Here is a 25254-nt window from a genome sequence, read left to right on the forward strand (position 1 = left end):
ACACTAGATCGCGTGTTCTTTCCTTTCCTTTCCTTTCCTTTCCTTTCCTTTCCTTTCCTTTCCTTTCCTTTCCTTTCCTTTCCTTTCCTTTCCTTTCCTTTCCTTTCCTTTCCTTTCCTTTCCTTTCCTTTCCTTTCCTTTCCTTTGTTTCCTTTTCCTTTGTTCTTCCCTTTCTCTTTCCTCCCTGTGCGTGTCTGAAGGCCGACCCATGCATTCCCACACATAGCCGGTGATGGGGTAACATCTAATTCCCCACCTCAGGTAGATAGGTAGGACACGTACGTACCCCCTGGTAACGGCCAGGCCCAGGGAGGGGTGATTACCCGAGCTGATTCCTTCTGAAAGTGCTAATTGGTCCCTCCGTCCATTTCTTGGGAGGTATGACCTGAGGTGTGAACAATCACCTAAGGCGGGAGTGCCCTCAGAGAAGGCCGCCATAAGGACACTAGATCGCGTGTTAGATGCTGGTAATCATGGGGGATACTTCCGCAATGGTTTCCTCATCTACTATGTCTGCTTACAAGCGAAAGTTAAATGAGTCTCAGCCACGGACAATTCTTCCATCAGTGCCACTGTTCCTTGCTGTTTCTCGGTCAGACGAAGGTCGAGACTTCTCCACAGTCAACCCTTTCATTATTCAGAAAGGTGTCGTCGCAATTGCAGGTCCTGAAAAGTCTTGTTCCCAATTGTGAAATGGTACCTTGTTCTTAGAAACAGTCAGTGTCCTCCAGGCACAAAAATTGCTGTGCACTTCACTGCTACACACCTTCCCTGTCCGGGTGGAAGCACACTGCACTTTAAATTCATCATGTGGGCTCGTTTATACACACTCCAACAGATTGTCCGACAAGGAAATTCAAAACTACCTCTCTGACAAGGGCGTAAAAGCTGTTCATAGTCATGAAAAGGGTTGACAAGGACTTGGTTCTAACCCGTACTGTCTTTTTGACATTTGACAGAGTTCAACTCTCATTGCACATAAAAGCGGGCTATGAGAATTTCTGTTCGCCCTTACATCCAAAACCCTACGCGTTGCTATTGGTGTCAGTGGTTCAATCATACCTGCCAGTCATGTTCCAATCCAGCTAAATGCATTACATGTGGCAAGGATGCCCATGAGGGTGCTTGTCCACCTCCATCCCCTCGTTGCATCAACTGTATGAGTGACCACGGTGCTTCCTCTAGAGATTGCCCCCATTTTCAAAGACGAACGGCTCGTTCAGGAAATTGGAGTGAAGGAAAAGATGTCGACGTTTGCTGCTCGAAAGTTATTCTCCAGTCGAAGGACCACTGTGCCTCAAGCAGATAAAAACAGCACTGTCCTTTGCTCCCCTGAGCCTACATAGGAGGCAGCCACAAAGTTTTGTGATCTCACTTTTAGTGCCACAGTCATCAGATCAGCCAGCGCAAAGATCGCCACTATCTTCTGCTCACTCTATGGCTCACCCTTCATCGGGTTCTGCTAAATCACGAACCCCAAAATCAGACACCTGGACTTCCAAAAAAAACAGCCTACTCATGAAGATTTTTTACGTACCCTGACTTCACAACCACCTGTTACTCCTCCATCTCAACGTCCTGTTTCCAAAAAGGTTAATAAGAAACCCAGTTCCTCTCCTCCTGTCACGGCATGTCTCGCCTACAGCACCACCTGGTGGTAACTGCCCTCAGCTATATTGTGTGTCGCTGAGGCGCACTGCTGGAGGCCGATCAACCGGCCGATCACTGGTGGCAGGAGCTGCTCCTGAACAACCTATGTATCAGGATCTTTTGCCTTCAGCTGAGTGCCGTTCTATGCTGTTGGTCCCAAGCTCTGAGCAGTCATTGAGTTGATGGCAACCTTGGTCACATTCTTCAATTTTCTGTCCACCCTATGTCCATTATCCATTGGAATATCCATGGCATTCGAGCCAATCGGGATGAATTGACGATCCTCTTACGATCCTACTCGCAGGTCATCTTCTGTCTTCAGGAAACAAAGCTGCATCCCCATGACCGCTTTGTTTTCCCCCATTTTCAGTCAGTCCGAATTGATCTCCCCTCTGTTGATGGCACTCCAAAACATGGACTTATGATTCTTCTCCATGATAATGTCTATTATCACCCAATTCCCTAAAACAGTTTCTTCCAAGATGTTGCTGTCCATCTTTCTCTTTCTAGATACACCTCCTCTCTTTGTACAGTATACTTTCCATCGTCTACACCAATGGCAAGAGCTGATCTCCTTCATCTTCTTGGTCAGCTTCCGCCCCACTATTTGCTGGTTGGAGTCTTCAATGCCCACTACCCGCTTTGGGGATCTCCGCGTTCTAATCCATGTGGCTAACTATTGCCAGACGTCTTCCACCAAGCTGAACTTGTTTGCCACAACACTGGGGACCCTACGTTTTTGTGTACCCCCACAAAAAATTTCTCTCATTTGGACCTTTCAGTTGGTACTGTTCCACTAGCTCAGCACTTTGATTGGTTTGCTCTTGCTGATACACAAGCGAGTAACCACTTTCCTTGTGTCCTTAGATTGCAGCCACAACTGACATATATGCACCCGAGACGCTGGAAGTTTGCCCAAGCCGAGTGGACACTTTTTCCATCTCCAGTGACATACGATGACTGTCACTTTCCTAGCATCGATGTCACTCATATTACAGAAGCTATTCTTACAGCTGTGGAACGTTCAATACCTCACACCTCCAATATGCCCCGGCAGCCCCCAGTTCCTCGGTGGAATGAGGCATGCCGTGATGCAATGCGTGAGCAGCGACGTGCTCTCTGCGTTTTCCACCACCATCCTACTTTTCCCAACTGTATCTGCTATAAGCAGTTCCGTGCGCGATGCCGTCACGTCATCCGCGATAGCAAGAAGGCAAGGACACGCACGCCAATGCGCACGTGAGCAGGCGCGTGCGAGTGTTTTCAAATGTTGCTTTACAAAATTAAAATAAGAGGATTGCCACAATTTAATCCTCATACCACTGAAAAGATGAATTAAACAAGTATTAGTCAGTGGTGTTGACAAACAGCTGAAACAGTTACAACTGAACGAAGCTTCAGGCTCTAATGGAAACATTGAAATTCTATACTGAATTGGCAGCTGTAGCAGCCCCTCTTCTAACTATAATCTGTAGTAGACCCCCTCAAGCAACAAACCATGCCAAATTCTTGGAGAAAAGAACAGGACACAGCCATCTAAAAAGGAAAGTAGGGAAGACTTAGCCCCTAATTTTTACTAGCCAGAGTGATGTACATGACAGATACATCCTATTCTACATAGTATACACTATTTTTTAACATAGTCCATCACACATCAAGTCACACTTCTCATCAAAGCACAAAATTTGAGATGCCCCAGCAGTAGAATTTTTTGGCTGACTATGGAACAACCATTGCATTGCTGCCTTGGTTTCATCATTACTTGCGAATCACTCCCTCCAATGATATGCCAAGCTTCTGCAAAATGGCCATAGCACGGGCGCACACGCGCCTTGTGTATACTATGTAGAATAGGATGTATCTGTTCTCCGTGCCCCAACCCCCCCCCCCCCCCCCCCCCGTCCGTGGCGCCCGCCCCCCGTCCGTGGCGCCCGCCCCCCCCCCCCCCCCCCCCCAATGATAAACAACGATAACATCAGTGAAAACAGACCTGCACAAGCTGGGAATCATTAAGTCATAAAATTTTATTATTGCATTCTCTGAACTTGTCAGGATATTCCCTTGTTTTGCGTGGACTTGTAATTTTCTTTGCCTGCACATGCTTACTAGATATCAGGAACTCTCTTGACTCGTCAGGTTTTTGACCAGTTCTGTAAAACCAATTAAAACTTCAGTGGTTGGTCTACTAAGTTATGAAAAAACCAAAATTTTGTACTTTTTCTCCTGGACTCTTCATATGAAATAGTCCCTTTCTGGAAAGTGCAGATATTTGTTCCCAGAAGTGGGAAATCATAGCAGATAATGAAATAAAATTTTAAAATGTGAGTTGCGGAGGAATAAGACATTGGAATTGAGGAAATCGTAGAAATCAGAAATGGATGTTAAGTACCATATAAAACAAAAACAGTGAATGAGAACTGTGATGGAAGGGACTGAAGTAGGAAATGGAGTATAACAGAGCCGGTAGCCAAGAAATTACTTCAACATTTAAAAAAAAATATTTTTATGTAGGGCTTATTTATTCAATAAACCACATTCTTTGAATCTAAAGACACACACATTCAGATACATGGGTAGTAAAACATGTTTGTATCACAGTTTAAAGAAACGTTTTCTTCATGCAAACCATAGAAAAGTGATGAAATTTTATAGTTATAAAGCTAGGTTCATCTTGATCCATTGGTAGACAATTTCTGTGTGTCACCCCCAGACAAAATTCTGGGATACTGTACTATAAGAAGTAATTTTTATTTAGATTCTGGACTTTGCACCTCCTTTCCACAAAGGTGTAACAGTCCTGTGCCTTTTGAATCACTGCATAGCATCAATGAAGGCAATGTGTTCAGTTTCGATCAGATACAGATAATGTCTCTTTCAAATCAACTTGTTTGTGGCTGTGTGTGCAAAGTTAACCTCAATAATATTCGGAAACTAAATTTTACCATCATTTTTTCAGTTGTACTAGCATTCCAGATGGACCAGAGTGCAAGAAAGTTGCTGATGCCTGGTCAATACTGCCTCCAGTAAAATCAGCCAAACTAACCACAAAGCTCTCATTCTCATTTGCATATGGTGTCATAGAAGTCCGTGCTAAATTACCAATGGGTGACTGGATTTTCCCTGGTAAGCGAATCCAAAGTTGGTTTTGACTAAATGATCCAAAATAATGAACATTAGTTGTAATGAGTCAGGAAGCATTACATCTGGCATCAGTTTATGTCTGTAAGGGAACACACAGATGAGACAGTTTGGTTTTGCACATATTTTAAATTGCAAAAATAAAATTCTTCTTAATGACTTTCTTGACATAAAGCTCCCAATAAACATTTTCAACCATTTACAGAGATTTGGCTTGAACCAAAGGAAAATTTTTATGGACGTCGCAACTATGAGTCAGGTCAGATAACAATTGGGATGGCACGAGGAAATGAAGATTTAACAAAGGATGGTGCTCAACTTGGCAACCACTTAATTGAAGCAGGTTGCAGACTTGGGCTGAATAGAAAAATTCGCAATGAGATGTACTCCAGGAGTAGTGGAGCCCCTTTTGCATCTGACTTCCATGTTTACAAAGTTATATGGACTCCAGGTACAGTAAATTGTTATTTAAATTTATTACAAAATATACCATGAATGGTACATGAATATTTCAGGTACTTTCCCTTTTGAGCTAGCTACAGATTGTATTAACATTATGAAAAGGAGGGATTGCTACACCATGTAAAGATGACATATTGAGTTGTAGACAGGCACAGCGAAGACAGTTATGCCCTCAGCTTTTAGCCACAGCCTTCTTCAGAAAATAAAATGCACTTATTCACACAAGCAAGCACACGTCATTCACACGACTGCTTGCTCCAGAATGAAATGGTCACTTGGAACAAAGCAGCAGCGTGGAGGAGGACAGCATGCTGTGGATGGAGTGAGTGTGTTGTGTGGCAGAGCATGCATGGGCTAGATTGTGGCATAACAAGCTGACAGGCAGTGTTGAGAGGTTGAAGGGGAAGGAAAGTGGGGTGCAGTGAAACAGGGAGTGGAAAAGGAGAATGGAGAGGGAGAGTGTCGGAGAAGGGAAAAAGGCCAATGGTTATGCTGGGAGAGAGGATGAGTGTATGCGAATTGTGAGGTAGTGTGGGACAGTTGGGGTGAAAACTGTTGGTTGGAGTGTGTGGGAGCAGCAAGTTATTGTAGGTTAGGCTGAGATAATTTCAGGCATAGAGAATGTGTTGTAAGGATAACTCCCATCTGCACAATTCAGAAACATTGATGGTAAAGAGAAGGATCCATATGACCTAGGCAGTGAAAAAATAAAGAATTTTATGTTCACCTGCATGTTGTGTATCAGGAGGTCCACTTTGCTCTTGGCCACAGTTTGGTGGTGGCTGTTCATCTTAGTGGACAGCTGGTTGGAAATCACACCAAAATAAAAAAAAAGCTATGCAGTGATTGCAGCGGAGCTAGTATATGGCATGGCTGCTTTCACAGGTGGCCCAGCCTTTGATAGGGTAGGACGAGTCTGTGATCAACTGGAATAGGAAGTACTGGGATTGGGTATGTATTGCACCTACGTCTTCCACAGGGAAATCTGTTCACAGACTAGGTCTGAGGGGTAGTGTCACCTTGTGAAGATCTGTGTGTGGTATTAAGAATACTTTGCAAGGGACTTTGTTATTACAGATGCACCATCCCCAGGTCACCAAGCTGTATGGGAGGGATTTTTTGGTGTGGAATGGATGGCAGCTGTCAAAGTGCAAGCACTGTTGGTGGTTAGTTGGTTTAATGTGGACAGAGGTGTGGATGGAGCCATAAGAGAAGAGGTGGTAAATTTCCAGGAAGGTGGCATGATTGGTTGAGGAGGACCATGTGAAGTGGATGGGGAGAAGGTGTTACTTACTGTTCCCACATTCTCAACCCAATAGTTTCTGCCACCTATGCCCCACATGTCCTCCCAATTCATATTCTCTCACCCTTTGTGCCAGCATACCCACTGGTCTGTTCCTCCTCCTCCTCCTCTGCCCATCTCATGATAAAACTAGTATTTGTCAGAATCACTTTGTAGACATAAATTCATAATGATTCTGATGATCACAAGTTGATGCTGTTAAATACTCTAAAGCTCACTTCATAAGTAGTTTACAATGGTAAAGAGTTAATCGTAATTTTACAATGGGCGGTCTTGCAAAAGATAACTTAACAAGAGGTTTCTGCATGTGCCACAAGAAGAGTGAAACTTTAAATGTTGACATATCGTGAAATTCAGTGGCAGCCTCACTACTTTTAAAACCTCATACTTACAGGATATTTTCCTTTACTACATGTGATAGAAAACTCAAAAAGAACTATACCTAGACATGTCACTTTTGTCCATCAAGTGACATAACAGTGTAGTTGTCAAAAATGCTGAATTAGTAATTGTACTCAAAAAGCACCATGAAAGCAAGTAGTGAATTTTTCTATATAAGTTTCTCAATTTTATAGCAGTTCTCCTGACATGCAGCTTGTTTGATAGTTTCCACTGTACAATTTTGAAACTAATTATGTTGAAGCTTACTATAATGAGAGAAATGGTGATTTATGAAGTCCTAAATTTTTTGGATAATATTATTACAAATTAAAATGTTGTAAAAATGTCCCTGTAAATATAAAAATTTTGCAAAAAAATCATGCAGCTATTTGAATTTTCAGACCAGCTGGTGTTTGTTGTTGATGGTACTGAAATTGGAAAAGTTAGTCCACCAATAGGTGGTTTTGGTGGTTTACAAGAATTTGCTTCATCACCAACAGTTCCTTGGAAATCGAAACTTGCACCATTTGACAGAGAGGTATGATTTCTTATTATTAATTTTTGGGCACATGCAGTGGAGTATCATTGATGTGAATAATCTTGTCAGTATTTTTTACTATTAAATTTTACAGTAACAATGCATCATTTAGATTCCATGTTACACTGTAGTCTCCTTCCCCAGTAGGATTTCTGGGTATGTTGGGCACATGCAAGTGGCTGCAGTGGTGTCAAACTGAAACCTTTGCACCAGGCTGTTGTGCCACACAGTTATTTTATCATTACTATTCATGGTTGTTATAAATTAAAATGTAAAAAAGGCCCTGTAAATGTACAAGTGAATGTAAACCTGCCTACACCTGACAAAATTTGCACTTTCATGCATCTGGTGTACAGCAGTTTCCAGCCAGTCCTTAACTTCTCCCACCACTGAGCTGTTCAGGGTGACACAGTGAGATGACTGTGTGTGTGCCGAAGGGTACAGAAAGTGGGGACTAGCAGAAGCGTCAGTAACACATAGGAACTATTTCTAGAAGGCAAACATTGCTACTAACTTTTTAGCTGGGATTGATTTTCAGAGATTCATCCTTCCATGAATGCAATAAACTTTTCTATGAACTAAATAATTTCATTATTTAATGACATGATAAGCAATGATATACAGCTTATTTATCAAACAAAACACATTATATGCAGAGATACTAGAATTGTAAGTTTAAACACCTTTTATTTTACAATATATAAGGTATTTGGGATGAAGGTTTGTCTTACCGACAAAAATATACATTTAAATAAGCTAAAGCTATTAAACCAGAATATTGGCAATACTTGGACATGTCATAGGTGGTGTGAGGGGGACAGTTTGCATGCATGCATTGAACCAAACATAGAAATTACTTTCAGCAGCTCATCTGTAAAGCCAAAGATTTTTCTCTAGAGTTAAAACAATATAAAAGCCATTTGTTCTGGAATTGAGAAGACAGGTTCTTGAGCTGGAAGCTATACAGTGTAGATCAGTCAGTTGAGACAGGAAATAATTTGGTACAGTCAGCTGAAGGAGAGACTGACAAATATTTCTTTATAGAAGAAAAGTCTTGGAACCTCCTTGAAAATTATAAGTGCAGTGCATCAATTACTGAATCAGTTAAATGTGCTCCAGAAATGATTGCTTGACGTTTGAGGGAATACTGTAATTAATTTTGCAAAATTGAACAAATTTTTGCTCAAAAGGAACCATTTCTTAGGACAGATGTATTGTTTCTCTCCTTGCACTGATTTAAAGTACTGATATTGACCTTAAAATAATTTTTGCTCTTTCTCCATGCACATCGTGGAAAGTTGCACACTTGTGAGAAAATGTTTCATGATGTTACAAAGCTTTTCCAGTGAGCATTTTATCAAGCACTTCGTGTGACCTTCCTATAGTTTCCAGCGTAAAAAGCCACAGAATAGATATCCACAAATTACACACTCATAGATTACCAAGTAATACTCCATAAATAATTTTAAGGCTCTGCTACCCCCTTGGAAGCAGTAAAGTAATACTCTAAACTGAAATTACGTACAGAAATATTACCAAAAAAAATTAGCAAAATCTCTCTTCTGTTAAGATAAAAAAGAAACAACAACAACAACAATGAAGCTTGTCTACCATGCACTACTTGAATCTTTTATAAGCAATGGTGTGATCTTTCGAGGATATACTTTCGAATTGCATAAAATGTGTATATTACAGAAATTATCCATGAGGTGAATGGCATATTAGTAGTACTTTCAATACTTTAAATCACCCTCTTGACACTAGAAACAGTGTGTGTTAAATATGTGGAATAAAAATTTATAATCACCTTCCAGCAGACATAATGGGCCAAATGACCGAACAAAATGTGATACAAAATAAAACAACTGTTTCTGAGTTGGCACCACTCAGTCAAATTTTTCCTCAGTGTGTATTATACATTACTTCTAATCTTACAGCTGTTATTTTGATCTGTCATAGGATTGTAGCACACCACAAGAGGAACCAAAACACTGGCACAGTAGACTGATTCATTGGTGTAGAATTATAAAATTAACTTTCAGCAGTATTGGAAACATTGCAAACTCATCAGACCAATGTAAATAACATCTGAATTGACCTGATCTGACACAGCTGCAACCTTTATTCTGCTGCTGAAAACAAATCACCATGATACTCTTTCATCCATTGGCTGGGCAATTTTGTTTTGGCTCTTCTCACGCATTTTATGGTACTGTGGTGTGAGGATTCAGTGTGTACCAGGACTGCAGACATGTATGTACAAACAAATAAAAATGAACCAGCTGCAAGGGAACAGCCACTCATCATGTCATTCTTCTGGACTAGAACAACTAAAGAGTATCCTTCACCAGGTCCAGAAATAAGAAATTTTATCCACAGTCCTTCCCATCCTCTCGAACTGGTATTCCACTAGCCATCCAATCTATACTTGCTCACATTTACACCATACCTACTCCAAACCTCTTACCACATAGGTCATATCCCTGCAGAACATCCAGGTGCAATACCAGTCTAAAACACCTACCCAGCACTTTCCTACTCCAATCCCATTACATGATTACCCTATCATGTTGGAGACAGGGATACTTTAGAGTACAATTCTGCCATATCACATAATGAGCTATGTTGTCATTTCTGCAATTCAATGGCTGCTTCACAGTGTGTCATCTAGATGCTTTCCTCAACCAGTTTCTCTGAATGGCATAGTGTTTCCTTTCAAAGATACCCTTTCATCCAGTAATCCTCCTTGCCTGTTCATCACTAGTTATTTTAAAGAAATTATGTACAGTTATATTTTCACCAGTGATGAACAATAATTAAATATAAATGAGAACAAGTGTATGCTAGTTAAGTAGCAAATTTCTGTAAAGTAATTATAATCTTCCTAGTGTTAAGTTAAAATATGGGCCTTACATATGAGCTTTGCAACTGCTCAAAAGTAACATACTGTGAAAATAGCCTGAACATCTTGGATTTATTTTATGAGCATAACATTGTGTCATAGGAGCAATGACGTACATGACATAATTTACTATTAGTCATCAATAAATGTACCTAGTATATCTACAGATATGACTTGTTCCTACATCAAAATCACAAGTATCACTAATGTATCCAATGTATTATACTTCTGTTTTAGACATTTGAAAATGCCCTAAGGCTGAAATTGTACAATCATACCTGAAATAGAGAGAATGGCAGCTGAAGGCATCCAGAAGTCTTTCATAAAACCCAGTTCATTCAATGAGTCTACTCAACCCCACCTGATAATCACAACATTGTCCCAGGTGTCAGTCCACCAGCAGTATTACTGGTGCAACTGGTCTTTCAGATTCTGGAGCAGCCAGTTTAAAATGCAATGTGATTAAATAGAGGAAGTTGGAGTCCTCTAGCCAACTTAAAACCAAAACACACACACTTTTGCAACACTTAACATACAAACACTTTTGAAACGAAGTAAATTTCATAAATTGGGAGATACATTAAAAGAACAGAAAACTGAAATTCTGACTGCTCAAGAAGCATAAATGGCAGACAATAACACCATGGATTTAGACAGTTACCTTTCTAAAAGTATACTTAATAATGCATCACATCTGGAAGTTGCTTATGTAGCATCCAAAAATATTTTAAATTCAATAATGAACATAAAATCCATTAAAAATTAGACTAATGACAGTTACTCCTAGATGCACAAATAAAAAATGCACTTTAATGCCCAAATGCCGGTCAGTGAGGATAACCATAACAAACCTGAAGTTAACAAAGCTTGGGAAACATTAGAAATCATCATCTCAAAAATTCCCTCACACAATGTTAAACTTTTAATGGTTGATTTTAATGTGTAATGAAGTAAAGACAAACTATAAGAAAACAGTGGATGGATTTTCTGCACATAAATTAAAAAACCAAAATGGCCAAAGTCTTGATGAAATGTGCAATAATTTTAACCTTAAAATCATGTAAACATGTTTAAAAACTCTTCTAAACAAAAAACTTGGTTGGCACCCAATACATTTATTGGGAATTTCAAACCAATTGTGTAGAAATTTCATACCCTGACTAATAGGAATTTTTAAATGTTGAAGTAAGGATTGATTTTTGACCATTATTTAATGCAAATAAAAGTAAAACTTAAACCTCAAAAACTCTTCAAAACAAAAGTTATTCCGACACAAAAGTTATTCCAAAATTTGGCACTGCTAAAATAACTGCAACTCTAACAATTGAAGTTGACAAAAACAGTCCAACAATTGACTGAGTAAAAAAGTGGAGTTAATCAAAACAGCACAAAATTTAATGACACTTCGTGAGAAACAAAAACACCCTTGGTGGAATGCAGACTGTAAAATAGCAGTTGAGTGTAGGCATTGGGCATTCAAAGATAAGAACAGTAACAAAACTGAAAATACATAAAACACCTTTCTAACTATAAAGAAAAAATATCTAAATTAATCTGTCAGACTAAAAGAAACTACAGATTCCCAATTTTCAGAAATAGACTTCTGAAAGAACAATACAAGAAACTTCTATAAATCATTCAAATCAAAACTTACCAGTTACCAACCTCAGTCTTTGCTTCATAAACGAAAATGGCTGTTTGACACTTAACAACCAGGAAAATTGTAAAGTACTTGTTAATTACTTTGATAAACTATTAAACCATCCAAAACCTGCGAATAAATTCAAACCACAGCAGACTAACAACACAAACTCTAACTATAAAGAAACTGACAAAAGTGAAATAACTAAACAAATTAAGAGACCTGAAAACAAAAAAGCATCCAGAGAAGATGGTATAGTTGCAGAACTACTAAAATCAGCTGGCTCTAACACAACAAGTGTGTTCACTCAACTTATAGGACATACCTGGCAAACTGAGAAGATAGCTGAGGACTGGAAAACTGCCCTAATTCACCCATTGCTTAAAAAAGGAATAGAACTGATGTCAATAATTGCTGAGGAATCTCTTCCCAGTCAAAAAATTCTCTTGCAGTGTTTACTTGATCAAGCCCAAGAACAGTTAGAACCTAAAATTGGTAAATACCAAGCAGGCCTTAGACCAAACAGATCCTGTGCAGAACAAATTCTTAGTTTAATACAGTATTTCTGGTAACAATATTGTATGCATATTTGTGAATTTTAAAAAAAGGCCTGTTTCCCAAATTTTAAAAGAACGAAAGCTAGATAATAAAACTGTAACATTGATGAAACAAATAGTGACACCAGCTTTAAAGTGAAATTTGTGGAAGAAATTTCTGAACCATTTAATATAAAAACTGGTATTAGATGGGGAGATGGACTCTCCCAATTACCGTTTAACTGTGTTTTGGAAAAGAGAATTACAAAATAGTGAGATCAAAAGTTGTCAAAATATAGATTACTCAATCAAGTTACATAGAAGTAATATTAGAGTAGACTACCTCACCTTTGCAAGTGATATGGAAATATTAACTAGGGATATTATCACAGCTCAAAAACAAATTGAAATTCTCAAAAGCAGTTGTGGGAAATGTAGGACTACAAATGCCATTTGGAAAAAATGGAATATGTGACATGCGACAAACAAGCACCAAAGTTTGAGCATGAAGACTGAAAAAATAAAAAGGATTTATCAGTTTAAGTACTTGGGGTAAATCGTACAAGAACACAGTCTGATGAAAGCTGCAATCAAAGTTCACTGTCAAAAACTGGCAACTGCATTCAGTTACACAAAATATTTTACAATAAAAACTCACTATTTAAATTCAGTAAAATTAGGCATTGCAACATTGTAATCAAACCTGAGTGTCATTAAGGAGCATAAACTTTAATTTTAAATAGAAAGAGGGATGTTGAAGAAGTTCAAAAGAGAGATTACTAGGAAAATATTAGGCCCCAAACTAACTGATGGAGGAACTTAGTCTGAGAAGTAATAAAAAAATATAAGAATAGATATATGTATGGTGCCATGAAAAACAGACTTAAATTTAATGGGCACTTTGAAAGAAGACACTCACTATGTTGACAAAACACAAAAGCAGATCATCAAAACAGAGCCAATTCAATGGATTGCTGCAATTAAGGAGGATTGTAAAGTAGGTGGTATAATTCAGGCAGACATTACAAGTAGAAAAACATTCAGACAAAAGATATTTGATTGGAAGGTTGGTCAGAGGGAAATTAGAAAATGGACTGGAACACCATGGTCTGATGAGACTGACTCCATTCTGAAAGGATGAAACAAATTTGGACACAAAGGCAGGCCAACCATCAAAAGCAACATTAATTGATTGTACCTTGTGTGGTACTATTGGGCCCATATGTTAGTAGTAGTAGTAGTAGTAGTAGTAGTAGTAGTAGTAGTAGTAAGAATAATAAATAAAAAATTAAAACTCACTAACTACACATACAAAGTTACAGAAAGATGCAAGCTTTTGTTGGCAGGGGTGCCTTATGTGAGAAGGGCTGAAAAGAAAGTAAGAGAGCTGTAGGAAAATAACTAGAAAGATTCAGGAAATGGGGAAAGTTAGGGAAAAGTTGCCCAGAAATCTAGGTCAGGGAGAGAAGGAAAAACCTAGTGGTTTTATTTTTATGTATTTAGTCCTTCAAATCCTATATATAGAGAATATATAAAAGGATATTGGACATGGTTAGGTATTTATAAGATAGAATACAGTTTGTATAGCAATCCTAAGGACTAGATATTGAAGTAATTTAGCTTCATACATATAACAAACATTACAGGCAACATACAAAGTAGAATATTTATAATGCATCTTTATTTTTGTTTGGCTTTTATATATTCTGTCAGACTGTAAAAGCAATGATCAATTAAACATGCCTTTACTTCAGCCTTAAAACTACAGAGTTTACCTATGGTTGACAAATATTTCACAGTGCAAGTAGGATACAGTAACTGAAAATAGATATTAAACATGAGAGATATGAGTAGATCTCTGCCTCTAGCATTCCTCTTTAATAACTTTAGATTTATTCCATTAATTACTAACTACATTACAATAATATTTGAGTAGAATCCAAACTACTCACTTTGCATACCCATAATCTTTCCTACGATTATAATTTTGCAAATCACCCCAAGATAACTACTTTTACATACTGTCAACTACATAGCTGAATTTGAATGTCATACAATATGGCAGCTTAACTTGTTTCCATTGTAAACAAAAACAGAAAACATAAAATATCTGAAAGCTTGTGATATGTCCTAACCAAATCATAAAATGTCATAATTTACTGAAGCATAAAAAAGATTATCGTCAGAAAGCACTTAGCATAAAGATTATAGTGCACTTTGTAACATACATACTAACATTACCCAAAACGTAACAGAATTAGAAGTTCATATTGCGAAATTAGTAAAAAAAGAAAATTTGCTAGTGGAAAAAAATTTGCATGCTTCATATGATGCTTAATTATTAACAGTAATCAGGTGGTGTCCTTCATTTGTCACAAATTGTGGTACCTACACTACTTTTGTATTGTAGTGCTAATCTTCTCTTTAAATTTACTTTCACATTGAGACTTCATGACCTTTGAACACAAACTGTCATAGTACTGCTCTCACAGATTTCTCGTAAAACAAATACCAGTTCAAAACTACAATATTCTCAATTGGCTCCTACATTTCATATAAATTAGCTATGTTATTAACATTACTACAGTGATAATTCAAAATAGATGCAATTTCTGATAGATTATCAAAATTTGTGTCAGAACTACAGAATTTCTTATTAGTTAGACACTGCGTAGAAACTTACACTGTTTGCATTTTTTGCTACAGTTTCGAAAATTACAAAATTCATCCAGGAACATCAGCCACCACATAAGTTGTTGTTAGCTACAAAATCTTAATCTTTATGGAACAGCTTCAGGTTTCAAAAGCTCTATTTCTTTTCATATAAACAGTTTGCAAGTGACAGATTTCTAATGGTTTTTTGTGCTTTTGACACGTTTTCACCTGCTTTTAACATTTTCACCTGCTTTTAACATTTTCACCTGCTTTTAACATTTTCACCTGCTTTTAACATTTTCACCTGCTTTTAACACGTTTTCACCTGCTTTTAACACTTAATTTAAATTCACTACCTTCAAAAAGCATATAACAGTTCGTGTTCTGCTGTATGAAACCTTTGTGTTTTTGTTACAGTTCTACATTAGTTTGGGTGTTGGGGTAGGTGGATATCAAGAATTTCCTGATGGATGTATGTCACGCCAAAATCCGAAACCCTGGAAAAATAGGGAAACAAAGGTAAAATATTAATTTTGATTATATTTGATACCTAAATTTGTGTTGTTACTGCTGCTGCATTCCTGAATACCTTGAACACAACAATGAAATATTTGGATATTATAATCTCGTACAGATGTCATCTTGCATGTCCTTACGAAGTTGAATGTGTAACCTAGATAAAAACAAAATCTTGGTTATATGGCTAAATGCTGAATTCGAAAAGCTATTTTGATGATGATGATGATGATGATGATGATGATGATGATGATGATGATGATGATGATGATGATGATTTCATTCTCAATGAATTCGTGTGCAGAATTATAGCATGTCTCTCACAGAACCTGTTGAGGCCTTACTTTGAAAAGTATCTAGTTTCATGTTAAGTATGTTCTTGACATATCATTAAACCAGGTGTACTGCACATGGTCTGCATTGATCTAAGACAATATTTCAATGTCATTCCTCAGTGTCTTCATTGGGTGCTTCTTGTGACTGGTACGATGTCAAAATATTGTGTTAGATAAACGTAAACAACTGGCAGTATACTTGATTAAACAAGATGTCACAAAATTGCTGGGAAAGTCCAAGAAAGTATTTTCTTGTCTATTAATGTATTATGAATTTTCATCCTCATACAATGTGGAGTTAGTGCACATAATTTCAACTTGTGTTTATTTCAAAACTCCATAGGTTGAGATGGACCAAAAGGTTTATACAACATCAAGTAATTAACTTCTTCCTTACACTTGTGATTTACAGTGTCTAGATCTAAATTTAAAGACATAAATCTGAATTAAGGAAGAGCAGAACAGAATGGTATGGTAAGGTATTAGACATCCTGGCAACAGACAGACCTGAACTTGTCAAATCATTTAACTTAGAGGAAGGAGTTAGTGAACATAAGGCTGTTATAGCATCTATGACAATGGTCTGACAGTGTTACGAAAGGTAGGAAGATACTTTTGCTTAGCAGGAATGATGGGACACAAATTTCAGAGTACCTGAGCAGTCAGCATCAAATATTTGGTGATAATAATGCAGATGTGGAAAACAAATGGAAAAAATTCAAAGGAATTGTGCAATATGCCCTAGACAAGAATGTCCAAAGTAAGGTCTTAAAGGGATGGGAAAGGACCACCATGGTTTAATAGCAGTGTTAGAAAATTGCTATGTAAACAAAGAGAACTTCTTTGCTCTGAGACGAATATAAACCTGGCTGACAAACAAAGCTGAATGAAGCAAAAATGAGTGTAAGGAGAGCAATGAAAGAATCATTCAATGACTTTGAAAGGAAAACTTTGTCAAGAGATCTGAGTAAAAACCCCAAGAGGTTTTAGTTATACGTAAAAATAGGTAAGTGGGTCAAAATCATCTAGTCAGTCACTCAGTGACCATAATAGCACCGAAACAGAAGATAACAGAGAAAAGGCTGAAATACTGAATTTGGTCTTACAAAATTGCTTCACTGTGCAAGATCGTAACACGGTCCCTCCTTTCAATCATCATATGAACGCTGGCATTGCAGATATTGAGAACTGATCCCACAACAGAAAAACTAAAATTGCTAAGTAGAGAAAAGGCATCAGTACCAGATGAGATACCTATAAAATTCTTCAAAGATTATACGAAAGAACTTGGTCCCCTGCTGGCAGTAATTTATCATAGATTGCTTGAGCAACGAAGGGTATCTAGCAACCGGAAGAAATCGCAGATCATTCCCATTTTTAAGAAAGGTTGTAGTACAGATGCACACAATATAGATGTATATTGCTGATTTCAGTGTGTTATACAATTGTGGAACGTTTTTTATGCTCAAGAATTGACCTTCTTGCAGAAGGAAAATCTACTTAAAAAATAAATGTGGATTCCAGACAGAGATCCTTGGTTTTCTCTGTTCCTCCATGAGGTCCACAGCACTGTAGACAATAGCACTCAGGTTGATGCTGTTTTCTCTGACTTCAGGAAGGCATTCAACACCATCCTGAACCGATGTTTAATGAAGAAAATGAGCTTATCAAGTATCAGAGCAGATCTGCAACTGGATGCAAGCCTTGTTTACAGACAGAGCTCAACATGTTATTCTTAATGGAACAAAATCAACAGGTGCAAAGTAATTTCTGGAGTACACCAAGGAAGTGTGATAGCATTGTTACTGTTTACAGTGTATAATAAATGATCTAGTAGGAAGTGTTGGATGCTCTCTAAGGCTGTTTGCAGATAATGTGGTTGTATATAACAAAGTAGCAAAGCCAGAAGATGATAATGATTTGCAGAATGACCTCCAGAAAACTGATGAATGGTGCAGGCTCTGGCAGTTGGCCCTGAACATAAATAAATGTAATACATTGTGCATACATAGAAAAAGAAACCCATTAGTGTATAGCTAAACCATTGATGACAAACCTCTGGAATCAGTATCTGCTGTAAAGTATCTAGGAGTAGCTATCCAGTGACCTTAAGTGGAATGACTGCAAAGAACAAATACTAGGAAAAGCAGATGCCGTATTACGACTCACAAGCAGCATCTTAAGAGAATGTAACTTGTCCATGAAGGAAGTGACAAGGTGCTTTTTCAAGTGATTCTTGAGTATTCATCTATCTGGGATCCCTATGAAATAGGACTGATAAGAGATAGAGAAGATCCAACAAAGAGCAGCACATTTCATCACAGAATCATTTAGTTGGCATGAGAATGTTATGAAGATGCTCAACAAACTCCATTGGCCGGCATTACAAGATACGCATTGTGCATCATGGAGAGATTTGCTACTGAAATTTTGAAAGGGCAATTCCCAGGAACAGACAGACAACATTATTTCCCCCACATACGTTTTATGTAATGACCATGAGGAGAGAATTTGACAGTACAGAGGCTTACCAGCAATTGTGCACTGTTCATGAGTGGAAAAGGTTTGGAGGGCTCAGTGGTGCAAAAAGTACTCTCCACACTTGTGGAGTATGATGTAGATGTTGAATGGTAGTTTGCAGCTATAAGTAATAGAGCACATGGAAGTTCTTAAATGTTTTGTAGATACAGCCATCTGGGTATAAGGTCACATCTGGAGTGTAATAAATGTTAATTGCAAAGTTATGAATTCTGTAAGCTGCGACTGATAGCAAACTGCCTTTCTGGGGACAATACTCACTGATGAATTTATAGGAAAATCATTGTTCTGCTTAAAACTTAAGATTGATGGAAAATTTCTTTTCTTTTTCAGTCCATGCTCTTCTTCTACAGAGCCTTAGACAAATGGTATCCAACATGGGATGCACAGAAGTCTTCACTGGAAGTGGATTATGTGAAAGTATGGGCATTGTAGTTCCAGCACCATGTTTTAAAATGATTAATGAAGTTATTTATATTTAAAAAAAATTGTAATGAAGCAGCCATTTTTCAAATTTTATACAGAGTTTTTAATAAATCTACCACATTGTAGGTAATGAATTTAGGTTTTTGAATTAAAACATTAGCCTGAATATTTTGACATTTGGCCATGGTAAAGTGGAGTTAATCCACCTGTTACTATTCTACTCCTCATAAAAAACTATTTTTGTCTGAATCTGTTGACACCCATTAGTAAGTTTCGTGTGTACCTAAAAATACCAAAATATAGTTAATACAATAATTCACATAATTTTATTACCAATGTGATAATTTGGTCTTAATTACTGAATTAAGACATAATCAATAATGTGCTTGAATTAGCAAAATTTGAAATGTTGAAATTTTACATAGAACCCTGTAATTTATTGCATGGATTTACAGTATACTAATCAGATAGTCCTATGAACTCATTTACTTCTCTAATCAGCTACCTCTGTAGTTAAAGTAAGTCATCTGCATAGTAAATTTGCATCCTGTAGTTTTGAAACATGTACTACCAAACTCAAAAATTCAATATGCCAGTATATAAACACAACACCTCCCCTGCACCACACAAAAAACAGGAAAGGAAATTGTATGCACCCAGTAAGCTTATGGTCAACATCTGAGTGTGTAGTAAATATCTTGTCCCAAAACGTATATGAACCTGTGGGTAATACTCATACGAGTAAAGTGTATCTAAGTAGTATAGGTTCAATATTCTGCACAGTGCAACCATGCAGGGATTCGTGTGATTTCTTTGACATGTTGATGTGGATAAACTACAGTGGTCTCAATTTTTGTGAACTATGTTTCTAATGAATCAACATGCTCACTGTCTCTAGTTATTTAACTCTTGATATGCGTTGTAGACCAGTGTTAAACTTAGTAATGACAACAGTAATAAATTTGTTATGAACTACCACTAAATGTGATTCTTGGATTTAACATCAAAATATTATGGTATGTACTTGGTTGGTTAATGACTTTTTCTTACAAAAATTAATGGGAGACATTTTAAAAGAATAATTTTCACATGTTGGTAACAACCTGACAATGTGCTGGAGGAAAATAAATGTGCCCTATTACTGAATGTGTAAACCCATGGTGTTGCTTTAATTATTGTTCAATGAAGTTAAAATACCCAAACAATTCTTTCAGTTGGAGACTGAACATCCGGTGCAATTGGAGAAACAATCTACAACCAAGGAAGTTTACTTACAATTTAATGCGTATTAAGTACTGAATTTAAAACCATACTTTGATAAAGAAAACGGTTCATTTTTTCCTGAAGAGAGTTTTGTAAATTTTGTGTCTTAGCAGTGGCAGAATATGTTTGAACAGGAAAAAGTGGAGATGAAATACAGAAGTAGCTACTTCACAGTGTGCTTAGTTTGTACTGATATCAGCAGTGTATTCTGCAATGTGTGTAAGAAAACCACATAAGTATAATAAGAAATTATTAACCTAACACATTTTATAGATTATAGCATGAGGAAGAAAGCTCAGAAAATGTAACAATTTACATTTATTTCTTGGAGATGCTTCTGTAGAATGTTAATGACAACTTAAAATCAGGCCAATCACATTATCTACCAGTAGTACTGATAATCTTCAATTTACCTTTGAAATGATGACCTTAAAATGAAACACTATCTTTCAGATGAAAATGCACATATTTTTCAAGTCTCCCTTGAGGTATGTTGGCAAATGTGTTTCTAGTTAATACATTTTATTCCAGGATTGAGATCCAAGGTGGTCTGAAGAATACAAATCTTTGCTGTAACCTATTAATTGGCTGAAAAAATTCCCAGAACAAATTTTTGAAGGAAAAGATATAATTTGTTAAGGCTGTGTAGTGGGAAGCATTTTATGTTGGGAACAATATGTTCTGCCATTTTAGAAGTTTGCTAAGGCTAATAGAGTATTGTCATCCAGCTTGATGCTTAAGTACAGTATTTTTAATCAGTATACAGTGAAAGGGCTGGTGCCTAAGCTGTTTGAACGTAAATAAGCAACAGAAAATCGAGCATGGAATAATGAGAATATTATGAAAAGATAGATAGCTACTCCCATATACAGGAGATATCGAGTTGCAGATGGGTACAAAAAAAACCCTTCTAAAGTAGAAAACAAATGATAGCTGTGTTTTCACAAAATTGATCTTATTTGGGAGTGTGGCAAAATTCATTGCAGATTGAAGCATTACCAAATTGATTTTTATAGACTCTATGGTTTATGGATTCTATGGCTTACATCAAATGGATTTTCTCTCTTTCATTCTTTGGAATAGCCATTTTTAGGTCTAAATGAACAATTTTAGCCTGTTTTAGAGTTACAACAAAAACACAATGAACACTGATATTAATATAAAAAATGTATTATACCTTAATTTTATCCATAGTTGTCAATATCTAATCGACTGTGTTACTTCCATTAAATAAAGAACAACCACCTGCAATCACAACTGTGATTTTGTTTCAGTACATGATGCATTTTGAGCCCTGATGCTCAACTTAAAATGCTTTGTGTTTCTGAGTTTTAACTAAATTCTGGTCCTGGTAGTATTACAATAGCATGTTACAAAGTGGTACATTATGAAGTTCACAAAACTAAGACCAATCAAAAAATAACATAGTTTGCAGTAGTGTATACATGGTTTTGAAGCATAGTAGGAGTAAACATGCTTATGTACATTGTAATGATTCTTGTGAATGTTACTTCAGTTTCTTCTGCCTGTTCCATTGATGAATGAATGTGAAATTTTCATGCTTCACAAAATTTATTAAAATTGTCATCGGAACTGCACACTAGTCATGTAAACAAAACATGGACATACTTCACTGATCCCTTTGACTTCCAAAAGTAAATTCAAAACTGACTTATCACAACATCACTGCATCGCTTTATGTAGAATTTTAGCAATAACTTCCAAAATAAACCATTATTTATTTTGTACAATTTTTGTGTTACAGTTAAAATACACAAAATGTAACGAAACTGATATTACAGCCAAATAAGGTATAAAATACAATATTGAATGACAATCTTTTATAGTAATATATTTAGTTTTCTATACAAAAATCATTCTGAACTTTAATTACAATAATGTATTTTGTATTATTTTGGTTACATAATTCATTACAGTTCGGATTTGGTTACCTAATATTCAATGGTAGTACAGAGCTCATGTTTTACCTGATCACATACATAAAATGCACAAATAAGGCTTCAGATTCTGGAAATTTGAAAACTGAGATGTAAACAATTGGAGAATTAATTAGAAATGTAATTACAAGGACTATTAATCACATAGGAAGACATAAAAAAATAAAAAATGAAAATACATCACTTGGTAATAACTTTTAAGCTGTTTCTCAAGAGTGAGGTCTCTGTTATTGGATTTCTAGATTACCATTTCATTAATTAGAAGCATTGATTTTTAATGCTTATATCTGTGCAGTCTCTAGTTATTTATTGCTAAGTATTTATTACTTCAATTTCTTGATTAGGTAATTTAGTATATGAACATAATTTTATCAATGACAACAATCCACCGATAATTAAGACAACGCACGTCCTTCCAGAACATTCCACATGCCTTCACAATGAATATCAAGTTTTTTTTATCAAATAGGATAGAGGGAAACATTCCACGAGGGAAAAATATATCTAAAAACAAAGATGGTGTGACTTACCAAACAAAAGTGCTGGCAGGTTGATACACACAAACACACAGAAAATTCTAGCTTTCGCAACCAATGGTTGCTTCTTCAGGAAAGAGGGAAGGAGAGGAAAGACGAAAGGATTTGGTTTTTAAGGGAGAGGGTAAGGAGTCATTCCAATCCCTAAGGTAAGTCTTTTCGCTCCCGGGATTGGAATGACTCCTTACCCTCTCCCTCAAAACCCATATCCTTTCTTCTTTCCCTCTCCTTACCTCTTTCCTGAGGAAGCAACCATCGGTTGCAAAAGCTAGAAATTTTGTGCGTGTGTTTGTGTGTTTTATTTATTGTGCCTGTCTACCAGCGCTTTCCCACTTGGTAAGTCTTGGAATCTTTGTTTTTAATATGAAAAACATATTAAAAACAAAGATTCCAAGACTTACCAAGCGGGAAAGCGCCGGTAGATAGGCACAATGAATAAAACACACACACACACACACACACACACACACACACACACACACACACACACACACACACACACACACACACACACACACACACACATTCACATTCTGTCTGTGTATTTGTGTGTTTTATTCATTGTGCCTATCTACCAGCGCTTTCCCGCTTGGTAAGTCTTGGAATCTTTATACTTACGAAGCACTGAATTGTCGGATAAGTATCTGGATGCTTATAAAAGAAAAGGGTCGTATCAGACATTTCATATGAGTTCTGTGGGAGGCTGTTCTGTTATAACATGTATACACTTTTCACTCTGTCATACTTGCAAATACAAATCAAAATAAGTCAAATTTCAAATGCAAAAGAGAACTGCCTGCAGTCATTTATTATAATTTTGACACAGTTATTATAGTTCTCAGATATTGACACTCAAAAAATCTACAAGAATTGATATACAATCCAGTCAAATTGTGACCTAGTTAAAAGCCTGAGTAACTACCTTCTGCAGCATGAACTGCTGCAAGACATGGAGGAAGTGTCAGTGACATTGTAGAAGGTGCAAACAATGCTGACTCCATTGACTTGGCAAGTCACACTAGGTTTCTTGGTTGAGGATACATTGTGTGGCGAAGTGGGGCAGTGTAGCGGCAGTGGGGAGTCTGGTGCGTCACAAGGTACACCCCAGGTGTTACATGCTTCACCCACTGTCCCTGCTGTCGAGACATCTTTGCTGGTACAGGGCGCAGTTGGGCCACCCTCTCCCCAAGGGGAGTGACGGGTTCAGTGGCGTTCGCGGCGCACGAGGCAGAGGGTAAATGTGGAGGCTGGCTGTGTGGCATCGCCCGCTCTGCCTGTGAGTGGACATGTGGCTGCTCCTTCAGCAAGGTCCAAGCAGTCACACGGGGGGAGGGGTTTATTAGGTATTGGGAGCTCCAACGTTAGGCGGGTGGTGGAGCTCCTTAGGGAAATAGCGGAAAGGTCGGGGAACAAGGCCAGTGTTCACTCTGTCTGCTTGCTGGGAAGTCTCATCCGAGATGTGGAGGAGGCTCTACTGGCGGCAATAGAGAACTGGGTACACCCGACTGCAATCTGTTGCTCATGTCGACACCAATGACTCCTGCCGTCTGGGTTCAGAGGTCATCCTCAGTTCGTACAGGCGGTTGGCGGAGTTGGTGAAGGCGGAAAGCCTCGCTCGCGGGGTGGAATCAGAGCTAACTATATGTAGTATCTTCAGGTTTTGGTGGCAGAAAGAATGTTCCATTAAGTTTCGGGTGTGCAGCTGCAAGAAATCTCCTCCTAATATTTCGGCTGTATAACGTTCAGCCATCTTCAGAGTGAGCCGCAAGACTGCCGCTCCAGTGCTCTCTTCGTCCCTTTATACTTGTGTACCGTGCGACTGCCAGAGACGTTGGTCGGCGGCAGAGACGTGCATAATGCGCGAGTTGTATCTATGACTTCGCAGTTGATCTGTGTTGGCACATCGATATATCATTGTGAGCTGTACTGTGATGATATCTTTGTGAGTTTATTACAGCAAATGCCTGATTCCATGATTTATCAAGATTGAAACCACTATCTCTATTAATTAAATTCATCATCAAGCGAATTTCAATCGCCTCCTTGACTAGAGTCCCAAAAGGATGATGTAGTTGCCAAAATTTTGACGTTGTCATACAACATACTGTGACCATTATCAATACAGTGCTCTGCCACTGCCAACCTATTAGGTTATACCCTATGATTCTTGGAATTGGCTTGATGGTACAACTTGAGCCAAATCAGACTGGATTCGTGAGGTGGCCACATCCCGACAGAGAGCAAAATTTAGTCGACTGAAGACAACATCGCAGCGAGAAACTGTTATTCAACACCCTGTTATTAATATGACAGGTAGAGATTTGGACGATGCTACGATGATGGCTTTGAGTAAGAGACTGAATTTTGCACCCATGCCACAGGTTCTGCCATTGCCTTCGTTTATGAGTGCCATTGAAGCAGCTGTTCGATCACTTCCCTCAGATTCAGCAGAGGAAATAAGACGTGAAACATACC

General features: G+C 37.6%; 1 protein-coding gene across 1 annotated transcript in view; it reads left to right on the top strand.

Annotated features, from left to right (window-relative positions):
- LOC126355040 (beta-1,3-glucan-binding protein-like) overlaps positions 1 to 20176 on the top strand; it is a 99103-nt gene extending 78927 nt beyond the window's left edge. The window contains exons 5-9 of the mRNA XM_050005192.1: positions 4607 to 4773; positions 4994 to 5239; positions 7336 to 7472; positions 15625 to 15726; positions 18930 to 20176. Of these exons, the coding sequence (XP_049861149.1) occupies positions 4607 to 4773; positions 4994 to 5239; positions 7336 to 7472; positions 15625 to 15726; positions 18930 to 19031 (754 nt within the window). The 3' untranslated portion in view covers positions 19032 to 20176. The remainder of the gene's footprint in view (positions 1 to 4606; positions 4774 to 4993; positions 5240 to 7335; positions 7473 to 15624; positions 15727 to 18929) is intronic.
- The last annotated feature ends 5078 nt before the right edge of the window (positions 20177 to 25254 follow it).

The sequence above is a fragment of the Schistocerca gregaria genome, chromosome 3 (genome assembly GCF_023897955.1).
Source record: "Schistocerca gregaria isolate iqSchGreg1 chromosome 3, iqSchGreg1.2, whole genome shotgun sequence".
Taxonomy (NCBI): Eukaryota; Metazoa; Arthropoda; class Insecta; order Orthoptera; family Acrididae; genus Schistocerca; species Schistocerca gregaria.